This window comes from Felis catus, chromosome A1 (assembly GCF_018350175.1).
Source record: "Felis catus isolate Fca126 chromosome A1, F.catus_Fca126_mat1.0, whole genome shotgun sequence".
In the NCBI taxonomy this organism is placed as follows: domain Eukaryota; kingdom Metazoa; phylum Chordata; class Mammalia; order Carnivora; family Felidae; genus Felis; species Felis catus.
In genome coordinates, this window is record NC_058368.1 from 139380205 (window position 1) to 139397814 (window position 17610).

A 17610-nucleotide genomic window follows, 5' to 3' on the forward strand; every position below is an offset into this window, starting at 1 on the left:
ACTGGGTGGCTTGAACAACAAAAAGTTACTTCTCATAGTTCTGGAGTGTAGAGATCCAAGATCAAGGATTCAGCAGTGTTGATTTCATTCTGAGCCCTCTGTCCTTGGTTTGCAGATGGCTGCCTTCTTGCTGTGACTCACATAGTCTTTAAAAAAAATTTATTTTTAATGTTTGAGAGAGAGAGAATGAGCAGGAGAGTGGCAGAGGGAGAGGGAGAAACAGAATCCGAAGCAGGCTCCAGGATCTGTGCCGTCAGCACAGAGCCTGATGCGGGGCTCGAACCCATGAACGGCAAGACCAAAGTTGGGCGCCCAACTGAGCCACCCAGGCGCCCCTCACATTATCTTTTATTTGTACATGTGCATCTCTGTTATCCCTCAATGTGTCCACATTTCTTCATAGAAGTACAAGAGATTGTATGAAGACCTACCTTACTGCCATATTTTAATTTAATCACCTCTTTAAAGGCCCTATTTCCACATATAGTCACATTTTGAGGTCTCAGGGGTTAGGACTTCAACATATGAATTTTGAGGAGACACAATCCAGCCTATAATAGGGACAAAGAAAGAATGACTTGCTTTTAATAGTGAGTCAAGGACTGGAGATTATTGGCAGATGAAGCTCGAAGGTTATGTTAGGACCGGAGAGTGGGGGGACTGGAATGTTGGGCATAGATTTTACTCTTGCAGCAGCAGGGAAGGAAAAGAGATCTTTAAGAATAATTTGGCACACTGTGCATGTTTTATAAAGAACTGGGTGAGGGAAATGGGGTAGGATTGCTGTTGCACATAGTCTAGCTATGCACTGATAAAATTACTGAACTCAGGGAAGTAAGGTGGAGGGAAATGAACGAAAGAGAAATTGAGAAAAGAACAAGATGTATGCTTGGACATTCCCAGCAACCAGACCCGTGGAGTCTGTGCCATAGTAATTCAACTCATAAAAAGAAATATGATTTTATCATAATAGGATTGTGAGGTCTGGGACATTGTGGTTCCAGCTTCCCAACAGGACTGACTCCCTGTCTGAAAGGGAATAGGCTTCTTTGTTGAGTATGGAGTATCCTAGAGGTGGTCAAGAAGTTAATGTTATAGAAAGGATACAAATATCAGGTAGAAGACTGGATTGTTAGCTATTCTTGGAGGTCCCATACATGGCTTAAGGCCAGAAGCTTGAGGGCTTCATTTAGGCCTCAAAATAGCCAAAACATCTAGCAAACACTCCACACTGTTGTTTTCTCACGGGGATGATCTGGGGTATCCACAGCTCTCTGAACTCCAGACCCTTTGGTTGTTTAGTTTGGACGAGACTCAGCATGCCTCAAGGGCACTGGGGATTATGTTAGTTACCAGCTGGTAGATACATTCTTAATGGGCTTAGAAAATTAAGTTTAAGAATTTGACCATTAAGATGAAAACTCAGAATTTTAAGTTCTTGTACTATCAACTTAGAATGTATGACTTTTGTAAATTGTAATCACTAAACAAAATACCTGCTTAAGTTATTCTTTAAAAACTTTTTTTAAGTTTCAAAAGAAGCATGTGTTGGTTTTTTTTTAAGTTGAATCTACACTGCAAAAGCATCCTTCCACCCTTCCCAGTCCAACTCTCTTAAGGGCAGACACTACAAATTGTTTTCTTTCTGGCATTCCAGAGCTTTTACTCGACATACCTGCACCCCCCCCATGCTCATTATCTACAAGTACACATTTCATGACTCATCAAGTATATGTCACACACATAATATAAATACATGCATATTTATTGGCTATAAAAATTATATACACACTCAAAGGCACATTTTTTATTCAACACAATCAGGACTTGCATTAACCACTACCTATCAACGTGAATTTTTTTCATTTATATATATAATTTCTCATGTTAGTACATATATTTGCAAATGAGTCATGTTTTAAACATTTCCTTAAATAACAAAAGCCAAATAGGCCACCTCATGTACATTATTCAAGATTTAGGGGCACCTGGGTGGCTCAGTTCATTAAGCGTCTCTTGGTTTCAGCTCCGGTCATGATCTTACGGTTTCATTAGTTTGAGCCCCACATTGAGCTTGGGATTCTCTCTCTCCTTCTCTGTCCCTCCCCCACTCACTCTGTCTCTCTCTCATAATAAACGAATAAACTTAAAAAAAAAAATTTACAAAAATAGGGAGGCCTGGGTAGCTCAGTCGGTTAAGCATCTGGCTCTTGATTTCAGCTCAGGTCATGATCTCACAGTTTGTGACATCAAGCCCTGTGTTGGGCTCAGCGTGGAGTGTGGAGCCTGCTTGGGATTTTCTCTCTCCACCGCCCCTCCCCCCTCCCCACCATTCCCCTGCTTGCGTGATCTCTCTCAAAATAAATGAATGAATGAATGAATGAATGAATGAATAAATAAATAAATAAATAAACAAACAAACAAACAAACATTAACAAAATTCTATAATGTTAAAAAAAAGAATTAGAAAAATATGGTAATCTGAAGAAATGATAATAGCGTAAGAAACTTGTTAGTTCTCAAATATTAAGACATGTAGGGGTATTCTAACCTGAACATTTTCAATGGACTCTCACAAGAAGAAAAATGATCCAAGATGTCTTTACACTTTTATTAATATGCAAACCTTTCCAGGTGCTTCCTTTTCAGATATTTAAAATTTTTACTTGAACAAGAACACACGCATAGTACGCATTTCAAAAGGTGCCAAAGAGCACATGTGGTTCAGAGTCCCCCTTTCTTCTCAGTTCACTAGCCCCACGATTTTTCTTCCCACAGACAACTGTTAACCAGTTTCCCATGTATTCTAAAGATATTTATGACTCTATACATTTAAAATAAGAAAATATCAAAAAAGCAAGATTGTATCTCCCAAAGTCTAACACTTATGAGAGTAATTTTTATCACAGTTTGGTTCCTCTACCCAGATGACTCAAGCCACGGAGTCAAAAAGCTTCTTTGGGTGCCTAGGTTAATGACAGATAGGCAAAGAATAAGATGGCAATCACAGGATTAAGATAGACCCTTGAGGGGTGCCTCGATGGCTTACTGGTTGAGTTGGACTCTTGATTTTGGCTCAGGTCATGATCCCAGGGGCAGGAGATTGAGCCCTGTGTTGGGCTCTGCACTGGTGTGGAGCCTGCCCAAGATTCTCTCTCATTCTGTCTCCTTTGTCCTTCCCTCATGCACACATGCATCCTCTCTCAAAAAGACAGACAGACCCTTGAGAACTCTTGCCAAGTTTCTTTTAAATTTATTCAGGGGAGGGGGGGACAGAGAAAGAGAGAGAATCCCAAGTAGGCTCTGTACTGACATGGTGGCTCTATCTAAGGGATCCTGAGATCATGACCTGAGCAGAAATCAAGAGTCAGATGTTCAACCAATGTGCCATCCAGGTGCTCCCCAAGTTTCTCTTATAAAAATCTTTCTTACAAAAAAAAATAAAAATCTTCTTGACAATGTAGCAAAAGGTTAAGTATATCCTATTTAAAATAATCAGCCACCAAATCAACATTTGATTCATTTTTTGTTCTAAGACTTACCATAGTTACAGTTTTATCTATGCTAAATTTTATGAAATTTAAAATAAACCTCTTTCATAATTTTATATTTTGGTCACAAGATAAGTTCCAAAGTAAATGGGGGAAGGTACCAGGACATTAAGTTCTTATTTTAAGTAGATACACTTTAGCCTGGCCTTTTCAGGACCATTTATCAATCTTTTTTTAATCCTTACTTCCCTTTAGTTAACTGTTATTTATACAAAGGTAGAAGTATTGACTGAAAGATGAGTTTTACATTTATGTTAATAAAAAGAAAGCCAGAGATTCAATGCGGTTTAATTCAAAAATGCCTTTATTACAATGGCAAAAAAGTATTTTATCTAACTACAATAGTTTGAGCTCTATTTTTTCTTACAATAGTAAACACACATCTTAAGTAGCAACTCATAAAGTGTGTATTAAAATAGGCCCTCCGGCCCTTATAAGATAAAATATGAATGTGGCTTAATAATATGAACAAATACCTATTAAATTATTAAGAAAACAAGGTTTTAGAATGTTAGCTCTTCGCATTCCACATAGAACTTCCAATGTTGATCCATTATATGACATGGGAGAAATTCTTGATCGCTGATTAATAGAACTTCTTTTATTTGTAGATAATGTGGGATGCTTTGCATTGACTCTCTGGAAGTTCCTATTTAAAGAAGAACCGACAAATTAAACCCTATTTTAAAAAAAATAGTATTTAAATTTGCTTATTACAAATCTTAGACCCTAGTCAAGTCTACTGAGCACAAAATTAGATTTCTGACCAAGTCATAATTCACTCACTCCATTTTCCATACCCAAGATAAAGCTATAAATCAGCTTTGACTTCTTGGGAAAAAGAAGCCTATCTGCAGTATAAAACACCAAGGCAAGAAAAGGATGACTGCAGCTTCTGAAGGTGGTTATATAAACCCCTCTGTGCCATAATTTCCAGTAAACTGAGAATGAAACAGAAGTGAGGACTAAATGGGCTAATGCATGTCAAATGACTGGCTACTGAGTAGCATATAGCAAATACTCAATAAATATAAGCTGCTATTATTATCGTTATTTCTTACTGAAAATAGTATTAGGCTGGAAGACAGATAATCAGTTTTCTAGGCCACACGAACTTGTGTTGTCTCATGCAAGTTTTATGGCTTCTCCGGCCCAGTACAACTCGGAAAATAGCCACAGTGTGAACATTTGGCTCTTCTCGTTCCTCCTCGTCCCCAAAAAAGACCGCACAGCTAACTAATGAACCATTCTACTCATGCAAGAAGTAGGAAGAAACCCATTTTCCTCAGGCGAGATCACCAAATATTAGATATTCTGCACAAGTCTCCTTAAACTGAATTGCTAGCTTCATCACTAGGCAAAAGGAGAGGCCCATGCACCTATTCATGTTATCTAGTGGCCTAAATTAGCACTTCAAAATGACAAGCTAATTAGTTAGGTTAAAAATAATTTTAACTTTTACTTTTCTTTCTCCTGTAACATTTTAAAAAATTCCCTTAATAGATCGTAAGTAAAAATAATCAGACTCATTATTTTAACTGATAGTTCACTCCTCAAACATCACTAACCTACGTACTCCTTTCATTCAACCCATGTTACCTCTCTGGTTCTCAGTTTCATCATCTGTAAAATAGGTCCAAGACTAGATGATATAGAAATTTCACTTCTTTGCTTACTCTAGTTATAAATGGAAATGAATATATATATATATCATTTTCCCTTTGATTGGAATTATACTTCTTGTTCAGAAGTGTGTATATATATACATACACATTCTCATTCTGAACAAGAAGTATAATTCCAGTCAAAGGGAAAATGATTAGGAATTATTTTAATAGATTGTAAAAGTACATCTGCTATAGTTACACTGGGGAAAAAGTCAATTACAGCTATTTAAATACAAAATTCAATGCCTTTTTAAAATAAAAGGATTCTAAAGGCTAAACATGGTGGTAGAGTATTAGGTGATTTGATATTTAAAACTAAATTAATAGTATGAGATAGATTTATATTGATAAGATCAAAAGCCATCTGTGAAAACTATACTGGAATCAAGAAACAGACTTGGACATTATATTTTGAAGTTTAAATTATTTAAGCCCTTTCTTTATGGGAAAATAAATTTTATACGTGGTTTCTTAAGCTGAACTGGGTTTGAGACAGTTGACTTTATATGTAAAGCGTTCATGTTTTTTTCTGTGTTGTACAGACATCAGGTCTGGAGTTTTACTAATAAGAAACTCATCAAAGGCCTAAGGTATGTAAAACAATCTGGCAGAGGGCCTGGCACACGGCAGGTGCTCAACACATAAATTAGTTTTCTTCTCTTTCCTCCCCTATCAGTGGATATATATCCTCCACTTTAAGAATTAGGTCAAAGTTAATCATGATACTAGGATGAAAAAAATTATGATTAAAAGTAATGAAAAACAATCAAGAATCATCAACAGGAGCTGAAATAAACACCTTCTGCTCTGTTATCAGACACCCATCTTCCTTAGGTGTTTAAGTTTGAAGAAGTTCTTAACCACATAAAACAGAAGCACCTGTGAATGTTTGTGCTCTCTCTGTTACACATACTTTTACAGAGCAATGAAGCACAGTAATAGCACTGGAACGAACAAAACACTTTCTTTAAAGTAATTTATTTACAACATATTATCAGTAGGTCAAGGACAGTTTTTAGCAAAATCAAAAAAGAGTATCTTTTTTTTCTGAAAAAGCATGTTCTATTTTCAAATGAAGAAATGATGAAAGAAAATGATATAATTAATATGCATTAAATGATGGCTTGGGAAAAGAAAGACTTCAGGAGATACTCTTTTTTTCTTAGATGAATACATTTGACATAATTTTCTTTGAGTGTTTTACTACTGTGCTGACAGGGGACATAGATATATATAAGTAAGATTCACTTTCTGAGTAAATAATGAATTGTGATCTGCATTAACAGATTTTTTTTTTAAGTACTGTAAAAAAGATTGATATGTTTGTACACAGTGATCACAAATTATGTAGAAGTTTGGGAATGTTCATTTTTTCCTTCCAATTTATTCTGAAATATCAGTGAAGATTTCCTCAATAACACAGAAGAGAAACTACAGCCAAGTAGGCAGAGGCTTAGGAGGAAGTTGTGAAATTTCAAGGGAAAATGCACCATAGATTCACTCCATCTTATAGCTTCTAAGGACTTTAGTGATATATATATATCAGGATTTCACCAACATAATTTCATTTTTTAAGGCTGGTGTTTGATTAAAATCTTTAAAAAAAAATTTTTTTTTTTACATTTATTTATTTTTGAGAGACAGAGCCAGACAAAGTGAGAGTGGGGGAGGGGCAGAGAGAGAGGGAGACACAGGATCTAAAGCAGGCTCCAGGCTCTGAGCTGCCAGCACAGAGCCCGACACAGGGCTTGAACTCATGGAGGGCGAGATCATGACCTGAGCCGAAGTCGGACACTCAACCGACTGAGCCACCCAGGTGCCCCTGATTAAAATCTTTAATTACAAATAGCATATACCTTCAAATCTGTTATTGTACCACATTCTAGCACTCTGGAGTCCACCAACACATTCACCTGAGTTACCAACTTGACTAGTTTTTGTGCAGGACTAAGAATAAAGCTCTTCCATCATCTCTGATTCATTGGATAAAGTCTCAAAACAACAAGATTAAAAACTTTTATCACTAATCTTCGTGACTCAGGATTTTTTTTTTTTTTTGAGAGAAAGAGAGAGGGATTGAGTATGCGTGTGCCCAAGTGGGAGTGGGAGAGGGACAGAGAGACTGGGAGACAGAGAATCCCGACACTGGACTCGATCTTATGACCGAAATCATGACCTGAGCTGAAATCAAGAGTCAGATGCTTAATCAAATGAGCCACCCAGGAGCCCCTAGGATATTCTTGATACCATGATTCCAAATGATATGAAGAAATAAATTAGTTATTGAGTTTGCTATTTGTCCCATGAAATGCTGACATCATCTGATTAAAGAGGTTTAGGAAATGTTACCAAAACTAAACAGATTTATTATTTATCATGAAGAGGGGGAAGTAGAAGGATATAGCTCTCTTTTAAGTATCTGGTTGAAAAAATGTGAAGGGCCATTAGTCTTCTATCTCACAGTCAGATGTCGAAAATTCAGATAAAGGAGATAATATTACCTAACCGAAATCCTATTTACAATCTGTTGAATTCTTCACAACAAATTCCATTAAGCCTGTGAGATCTAGGCATGTCTACTTCTTAGGACAGTCAATCACAAGTAAATTCAGTTTTAAATCAGCAGTCCTTTGGATCATATTCATGTATCCATTAATTCATTATTATTTGATGAACATTATTCAATGAACATTTACTGGCAAGCTATTGTGCTAGTCTTTGGGGAATATAATAAGGAGAAAAACCCCAGAAAAGTCTCTCTGAACTCAAAGATCTCAGTCCATCAGGGGGTTAAGATTAGGTAGCCAGCAATTATTTATAATATAGAGTGCTGGGGCACCTGGGTGGCTCAGTCAGTTGGGCGTCCGACTTTGGCTCAGGTCACGATCTCACGGTTTGTGAGTTTGAGCTCCGCGTCAGGCTCTGTGCTGACAGCTCAGGGCCTGGAGCCTGCTATGGATTCTGTGTCTCCCTCTCTCTCTGCCCCTCCCCTGCTCATGCTCTGTCTCTCTCTTTCTCTCTCCATAATGAATAAATGTTAAAAAAAAATTTATAATATAGTGTTATGCATAAAATTTGACCATCTATTTGCACAACAGTATGTAAGAATCTATATAGTTCTTATAGAGAACGAACTGATGGTTACCAGAGGGCAGATGGGTGGAGGGATGTGTTAAAAGGTGGCAGGGATTAAGGAGGGTACTTGTGATGAGCACCACGTGTTGTATGGGAGTGCTGAATCACTATGTTGTACACTTGAAACTAATACTACACTGTATGTCAACTAATTGGAATTTAAATAAAAACTTTAAAAAAAGTAAATGAAATTGGAGAGTTTCTCTTTTTTTTACCTTGTCCAAATTTCATTTTTTCCAACACCTATTTGCTTGGTTCCTATACTAGGTCATCTAAACAAGGCGCATCTGGAAGTCAAAGGGAGTGCTACTAATAAATTTGCTGGATTAAGGACTGCCCTGGCCCAGCTGGGATGCATAATCACCCTAGGTCTGGGAAATGTAAATAGGTCTTCCTAATTTCCTTACTCCCAGAAAGCACTATTCTGAAGAGTGTGACCATTAAAAAGTGTAGAGAACAGATTATGTTCATGATACGAAGCAGGCTGATGAAATCTGTAAGGCCTTGTTTTTCCTTCAAACTTTGTGTATCCTAGAATGTCAGATCCACAATTTCCATGACATTTTGATATGCAAAAGAGGGAAAAAGATTTTCTCTTCAATGGTTGGCTTGTAATAAGGTTATAGAGTTTACATTTTTCTAATCTGCCAGGTTGTTGGATTTCTGTCAGGTACTACAAAACCAGGTACAGAAGAGTCCTAAATTAAAGAGGTTCAAATAAAGTTCCAACAGCAGCCTACAGAATGCCAGCAGAGACCTGAAGCATCCTAGGCCCATATCGGCACTCCATAGTTCTCAAATTAGCATTGACACTGTGTGAAATATCTAAAGGAAAGAAAATTCAGTATTTCTGTAAACAGTGTTTACGATTTAGAAATTTGTTTATATTGCAGGCAACAGAAGCAGCAGTTCAGAACCCATTTTTTATTTCATGCTCACTTAGCAGGGGAACCATGAGCCCTCTGAGGAAGGAGAGAAATGGCTAGGGTTGGAAATGCCTGCCTAGAGCTAAGAAACCTGAGGAGCAGGTAACTTCTGTGAAATAGGAAATAGGGAAGATGCTGTATTTCTGCTCTAATTCTTGAGGTTAGATAGAAACCAGGAGGATAAAGGGTTTGCTTGACTTTCCTGTGTGTGTGTGTGTGTGTGTGTGTGAGAGAGAGAGAGAGAGAGAGAGAGAGAGAGAGAGAATTTGTGTTTTACCAGATCTATTCTCCCAGAATGATGAAAAGCACTCTTGAGGCTATCTTCAGAAAAATGGGGAAAATGCATCCTATTCTAAAGCCAGTTTTTGAGACAAAGAAGGACCCTAGGAGGTTACAGTGGATTAGGTATAAAGTTAGGAAAGGAAAGTCCTTGGAATTATTAAGGTTTGTTGTAGGAAGGATGGCCCTGGGGAGACTCTGGTTAGGGGCTTAATGATAGTAATCTCTGTTTGGTTGTTGACTCTGGTTGTCACAGAACTATCATCTTCTGTATTGTACTTCCATTTCTGCTTATACTGTCCCCAACTGGTCTGAGGCAGGGACACTGGGGGAAAAAGAAAAGGGTAACAGAGACTTAGTTATATTTGTTTTATAGAAATGTGTGCAGCCTCTTCCCAGATCATTTCAAAATCTGCTGCCTAACAATGAAGACGACATTCTCTTCAGCTTTCTTGGGTTAAAGTTGATTCCACCAGATAAAGCACATTAGTTTACACTAACAAGCAAAGATTTATTTTAGTACTTGATTTTAGAAAACTAACCAAATCATGCCTGCAGGAAGGAAAAAAGTACCATTTTTCCTTTTATATGACACTTAAAAATCTACCCAAAGTAAGTATAATATAGATTTAGAGAATGGAATTGTGAGAAAAGGTGTCATTTAAAAAATTCTCCTAGAATCAACTATGCTTAAAAATGGAGTGCTATAAACAAACCAACAGAAAATAAGTGTTGGTGAGGATGTGGGGAAATTGGAACCCTTGTATGTTGCTTGTGGACATGTAAATGACTCAGTTGCTGTGGAAAACGGTTTGGCTGTTCCTCAAAAACTTCAACATATGATTACCATATGATGCAGCAATTCCACTCCTAGGTATACATCCAAAAGAACTAAAACCAGGTTAAAATATATGTATAGACATGCTCACAGCAGCACTACTTCCAAAAAAGGGAAACCGAATGTCCTTCAGGGCAAGATCCTTAAAAGCATTATGCTAAATGAAAGATGTCAGACACAAAAGGTTATATATTATATGATTCCATTTATATGATACATTCAGAACAGGCAAATTCATACAGACAGAAAGTAGACCGAGGGGAGCAATTGTTGAATGGGTGTGGAGTTTCTTTTTGGGTAATGAAAGTTGTTTTGGAACTACACAGAGGTGGTGGTTGCTCACCACTGTGAGTGTACTAAATGCCACTGAATTGTTCACTGTAGAATGGTTATTTGAATGTTACATGCATGAAAATACAAAACAAGGAGTGCTTTCTCAGTAGCTTTGGGCACTTTCCTCACAACTAAGAAATGGGTGTTGGTCTGCACGTACCTGGAAGACAAGGTTGATGTTGCTGAGGCGCCATGTTTGGCTCTGAGGGTACGGGTATTTCCTCAGAAACATACTTTACAAGCTCTTTCCCCAGATATGTTACCTGTACACAAGTAAGCACAGAATTCAAAAATTCTACATTTCAAAAGAAGCAAATACACGTCTCTCTTGCAAATTGTAACTTTGGTAAAGTATTGACTGTTGTCTATCACAGAGTGGCAAACCATAGTCCATGGACAAATCTGGCCTGCCCCCTTTGTTTGTAAGTGAAGTTTTATTAGAACACAAAAATACCCATTCATTTACTTACAATCAATGGATGCTTTTATGCTACACCATCATTGAATATTGGTGACAAAGACCATACGCCCATGAAGCCTGAAATCTTTATTATTTGGCCCTTTAGAGAAGAAATTTGTTACCCCTGCTTTTTATCATTAATTCTCTTTCCATTCACTTAGTAAACAACCATTAAACCAGCATGGGCTACTTTATAGTGTTAAAGAAGTAGCGTTGTACTAATAAAATTAAACCACAAAAGTTAATAGTACTTTTCAAGAAATAAGACATTTAACTGTTCAAATTAATATCATTTCAGGACTATGCATCCAATTTTTTTGGGTTTTTCTGGTTTGTTTGTGAACTTAGCTATTGTTTATCAGCCTTGAAGGTCAGATCTTAGAGATCCCTGCACACAAATGGGCTAGGCTGAGGCACACTGGCGAACATTTGCCACAGGGTCCTTGGGTTCTCCACTCTTTGTTCCAGGGCAGCCTAATAATACGCCTCAGAAGCTAGGCTCACTGTGGCTAAACCATCCAGTCTCAACTCGAACATCCCTTCCTCCAGGTTGCTTTCTTAGAACTTCTAGAAACTTAGGCAATAACCTTCCTCTAGACCCCCATAATTTCTGCGCTTATTTTTCTGTCAAGGAACTTATCTCATTTAAATGAAATTATGTGTTAAGAGGTCTGCTTCCATTAACATAAACTCCTTGAAGACAAGGTCTGTGTCATATTCATTTTTATACTCTTAGCACTTCGCATACTGCCTGACAATCCTGGGGGGAAAACCTCTGCAGTCTGAGCTCTTAAGCAAGATTCTTACATTCTTTGAGCCTCTGTTTGTGCATTTGTAAAACGAGTACCTCCAAGCTTATCAGGCTGTTGTGAGGATTAGAATACATGAAAAGCATTTGGCATACTGTCGAGCATGTCCTGAGTGCTCAATAAAAGCTGTTATTTAACAGAATGAGGCAGACATAAGGAATCTGGAAGGTTTAGGCACCCTCTGGGCTCAATCCCATGACCAAACAAACTTGGTAATGGAAATGGAACAGATCTGTCTGACCCACTGTGCTAACCCATCCCCACCTGCCACAGGAGAGATGAGGCCTCTGAATGCCATCTGTCAGTTCTCCCAACAACTAACAATTAGAAACAACAGATTTTGTTCACGTTGTGCCTTGATAATATCCAAAATACCTTACAGGCCCATCAATATGCAGGCTCAGTATATTCTCACCTGTACTTCAGATTTAAAGCAGATTTTAATCAGTTAGTACTGGGTAATATAAAGTGGTAAAATTGTACCTTAGTAGCCTTAGAAGCCATGAGTCCGCATAGGTCTTAAACATAGCACTAGGGGTAATTCAGACATAGAACACAGCTTTCAGAAAATCCACGGAGTTAAAGATCTAGTTTCTTCAAGGTGGGGGTAATTTATTGAATGAGGATAATAATATATAGACCTCAAACTGAACAGGCACTAGTCACTCCTGGAAACTGTCCATTTCATAATAGTGTCTGCGCTCTAGTTGTCTAAAGCATAAGAGCCAACAGTCATCATATTTGCATATAACTCAAACTATGAATCCTAAACTAAATCTGGAATCCAAATCTAGCTCGTATGCCTGCTCTGATAGAGGCATGTAGGATGAGCTGTTGGTGAGGTTTTTAGGGTCTTGGACTACATAGCTGCCAGCAATCTTGACAACTTTACCACTCAAAACCCATTGTGATGAGGGGCAGCTGGTGGGATGCCACCTCCCCCCAGAGGAGAACAGTAATAAAGCCGGAGTTAGGGTAAGATGCATGCCGTGAGAGTTATCTGCAGGTTGTGGTGGTCCTGCTTTTCTAAAATGTATAACTACAGGAGTGCTTCATCCGAAGGCCACTGATGCTTTCCTTGAGGCTTTTAGGTAGAAGGTCCATTATTCTTCAGAAATTAGTTCATTGTGATTTCCTAATATTATACTTGGGAAAGAAATGGTGTGCATTTGTGTGTGTGTGTGTGTGTGTGTGTGTGTGTGTGTGTGAGGTAGATGCATGATTCAGTTAGCCACTATTCTGGAAATGTAGTTAATCAGCCAAGTGAAATTATTAATTAAGTTTATTTTGGTATGGTCTCTGAAGAAATAAAGTACAATCTCAATTGTCATTAACTGCAGTAACAAATGTTTCTCTATATCTTATGTTCTAACGCATCAAGAGAAAATATAAAACATAACCTGCCTTTGAACATTAAAGAGGTGTCCAAGAATTTACTTCCCTGCTGGGGCTCTATTTTATTTGAAAGTATCAGTCCATTTTTCGTATGTCTTCAGGAAAACCATTTGTTGGTACTGACTAATGGGAATCTGTTCATGGATGATCAAATGACTGTTTTACTTCCATTTCAAGTTTTATGAAGCAAGTCTAAACAAATTTACACTATCCCAAAAGGAAGAAAGAGGAAAGGAAAATTGTTTTTGTTGGAGGATGGGAGAGGGGGCAGAAAAGAGCAAAGAAACAGAAAAAAACTGTAGGTTTTTCTTTTAGGTTCACTGTAACACCAAGACATATTTGGCTAAAAAATTAAAATAATTCTCAAATATTTGAGAAGGGAGGATAAAAGTATAATAACTGCCACAAAAGACAGATCCTGGGGAAATATGATGGAAGTGAGGTTCACTTTCACACCGCCCCCCTCTTCCCAATCCCCATCCTAGAGCCTTCTCCACTTCCTTCTCCACTTCCCCCAGGCAGTCTATGTAGCTCCAGGCAAGAGAAGGGCAGTAGGCCTTTCATATTATTTACAGTCTTCAGGATTCACACCTCTTGGATATTTGTATTTTGAAAGGGCCCACGTCTCCAGAGTAGAAGCAGGACTCACAGACGTTTAAGTTAATTAAGACACTTTGGGAATGATTAATTGACTCAATGAGGCTGGCTGGCTGTCCAGATCAACAATTCCCATCACTTTCTATACTCCTACCTCAACCTTTCCCTACCTTGATATTCCTAATCATGGTGGTGGGAGGAATTATTTTAGAAAGTGTTAGGGTGAGGGGTAACCACAGAGAAAAGTTAATACTAGATCCAAAACAGTGAATTTATAAGGGTCGAAACTCAGAGAGTGAGTCATTTGGATGGAAAGTATGTTTGCCCAAGAGAGCGGTCACTGCTCCTTCAGTCACTGCCCAAAATGGCAGTGTATTCTTCATCTGCAAAGATCCAGTCCTGAGCATTCACAAAATGAACGGTCACTGCCATTCTTACAATTTCCTACCCCAATTGTATCACAGAAAGGCATTTTTTTCTGCTAGAAGTGAGCAATTTTTTGCTGCACAAGAATGAGGTTTTGCATAAATCCACAAAGACAGCTAGGTAACACTGTGTGCTCTTTTCAGTTCACGGCAACTGGTTTCCAATGAAAGGAATGTGGGCTCCCTTGTGTTGTAAATGTAGAAAATAATGTCCTTCTGTCCTTACTTGTTGTAAATGTGGAAAATAATATACAGGGAACCAAAAGACCAGATTCTAATCCTAGTTCTGGCACTTGCTGGCCTTGGGGGTAATCAACTCACTTAATCTCCTATAACTCTGGTTTTACATCCATAGATAGAGAAAATAGTTAATTTTCTTGCCTCATGGGGTTGTTGTGAAAGAATACATGTAAAAGCCTTTATAAATCACACATAATTATCCAAGTCCTAGAATTTCCACATTGGAAGGGTCTTTAGAGACCATTTAGCACTACTACTCATTTCATACATAAGAAAAATGACGTTCAGAAAGGTTAAGTGACTTGATCCAGATCAGTGATTCTCACTCTAGGCTGCATATTACAGTTACCTGGAAAGCTTTTTCAAATATTGCCACCTGGTCTTCAGTCAAGACTATTAGATCAGAAGGTATGGAGCTGGGGTCCTCCAGGCATTAGCAGTTTTTAAAAGCTCCTCAAGTGATTCCAATGTGTAGGCAGGATCGAAAAACATTCCCAGATCATGTAACTTATCACGAGTGGAACCGGGAACCAGCCTGGTCTCCTGTCTCCCTCCCAGAGATCACTCTGCCATATCAGGATGATACCTAATAGTCAGGAGACTGCAGGAGTGAGAGGGATCAGTGATGCCCAGTGGGAGTAAGCATCAGAATTCCCTGTATAGCAGCCCAGCTGCTTGGGTAGGAAGTATGAGTCATCTCTGTGTCTAGTGGCTGTTGTCATTCTGTCTGAGGCAGGATAAGACCTAGTTTTCTGGCATTTCTTGCCTGACAAGCAACCACTCCGGGACCTATAGCCACACCAGCATTCTCAGAATGAGTCAGGAGAAATGTTCACATTGACCAATGTAGCCAAAACGCCCTGTCACTCAGAAGCAACTGTGAATTCAGGAGTTACTTCAAGATAAGAGGAGGCAAAGGTTTCTGTGTTAAGTTTTAAAAGAGGGTTTTAAACACTGCAAAAATTTTTACTGGGGTAGTGTTTCTCAGCTTGGGGTATTTATTAAAAGTACATGAGCACCCTGTGGTAATTTTTAAGACTATTTTTGAATATTAAAAAAAATCTAAGCCTACTTAGATAATCTGTACAAATATCTTATACCCAATAATTCTTCTAATTTTAGCACCCACATTCGCCTTTGACTTCACTATCACCTCGGTATTAAACCATATGACTAACTGACATGTCCAATGAGAAAAGACCATAGGCAATGTGATATATAAATGAGGCTTAAGTACAGAGTGAGGGCCAAATGATGTCACAGCCAGCTATTCAAAAGCAGAAAATGCAGTAGTTCCAATAAAGAAAAAGAGTGGGAGAACTGAGTCATCACTGGGCACACTGTAGCAGAGGCATGTCGAGCTCAAAAAAACTAAACTACAGAAATCAGAACCATATTCAGGCTGTGAGCATAGACTATTTCAACAAAATGATAAAATCTATCACAAGTTTGAGAAACTTTTTAATAAAAAGGGATTTCCAAGGGTAAAATGTTAATTACTAACATGCAAATATGACTTATGAATCCACAGAAAGGACTGGGAAGGGTAAATTGAAAGCAGGTGGCCTGGTGACTCCAGGGGTGGGAAATAAACAACTAGAAAAAACCTTTAAGAAAAAACCCATAAAGACTATAAAGTAGAAAAAAATCCAAGATGTATTGGTGTAAGTGAGGGAACTACAACACAATTTTGGAAGCACCTGACACAAAGGTCTAGAACACTGGAAAGCAATTTAGGGATGCAGAAGGAGAGGAGAAACTAGGAGGGAGGGTGGGCAGAGCTAAGTGGGACAAAAAAGGAGAGAAGAAACTGGGCCTTTTATTACTAGTACACTGAGGCTTACTGTAATGGCTAGTGGAGGCTGAAGGCATCTGCAATTCTGTTTAACAGTAATGGTGGATGTCTGATGATTCACACTTTCCTGGGTGAATCATTCCAAGACTCTTCCCTGAAGTGTGACAATGGATATCTGGAGGTGGCTGATCTTGGCCATCAAAGGTGTCAGTCATTAATTGTCTTCAACTGGTGGTTAAACTGGGCTTACAACTCAGAAGACAGAACTGAGGGGAAGATTACTAAGTCTGGGAAGTCAGAATGAAAACAAGTATTCCTTTTTGGGGGTTTAGCAATTGATGGATAAGACTGAGTTCAAACAAAAGTGCAGCATAACCTCTGTGGGTCTTAGGCTGCTTGCTCCTTCCTGTGGTCTTGGGGAAGATTTTCCTTCACTGCACCAGAATACTAACATATTAATTATCAATACATCAGAGGTCCCAAATTTTCTCTAGGGAGTCACAAAGACCTGAAATCACCTGGGGGAATCCTAGGGGGGAATCAGGGCATTTGAATTTCTGAGACTAGGTGAGGAACAAGGATGGAGAGGCTCAGTCAGCTGTCCAAGTCTGCCCCTGGGGAATTCTGTTAAACAAGAGTTGTAGGGGAAAGCACGTAGCATATTGTATTAAGGATATATGAGGACATAAACGAGCTTGGAGAAGTTCAGATTTCTTAAAAATAATAGTTTTATCATAAAAATGTACATTTCTATTTGAATATGAAGTTACAGATAAATTAAGAATGACCCACCTTACTCCAAGCATAATTCCAAGTCACGTAACTGTCGTCTCCTAGAAGATCCTTGAGCCAGGTGACTGGATTTTGATAAATCTGACCATTTTCTACCTTAATTTTACCACTCAATAAAACACTGGCTTTGTGAGTAGTCTCCTGAAGTGAAAAATAAAAGAAAAATTAAGAAGGAAAAATACCTGAAATATGTGAACATCTGCTTTTGGCCAGGATGAAGTAAGAGGAAGCAGATTTGTCCTAACACGAACAAAAAATAGACAACATATATAAAGCAATAGTTTGTAAGATACCAAACAACATCAGGCAACAAAGGACAGTGATCCCTGAGAAGTGAGAAATTAATGAGGTGAGCCTCCCAAGTGTCC

The 17610-nt window shown here is 38.3% G+C and overlaps 1 protein-coding gene across 7 annotated transcripts in view; it reads right to left on the minus strand.

Annotated features, from left to right (window-relative positions):
- Positions 1-3832: 3832 nt before the first annotated feature.
- ANKRD31 (ankyrin repeat domain 31) overlaps positions 3833-17610 on the minus strand; it is a 138044-nt gene continuing 124266 nt past the window's right edge. For 3 of the 7 annotated variants that reach the window (XM_045062113.1, XM_045062121.1, XM_045062123.1), the window contains 3 exons: positions 17243-17383; positions 10890-10992; positions 8521-9883 (listed from right to left, as the gene is read on the minus strand). In XM_045062113.1, coding sequence (XP_044918048.1) covers positions 9693-9883; positions 10890-10992; positions 17243-17383 — 435 coding nt within the window. In that variant the 3' untranslated portion in view covers positions 8521-9692. Of the gene's footprint in view, positions 4201-8519; positions 9884-10889; positions 10993-17242; positions 17384-17610 lie in introns of those variants that run through there. The other 4 variants (XM_045062118.1, XM_045062133.1, XM_045062116.1 and 1 more) reach the window with 4 other exon arrangements.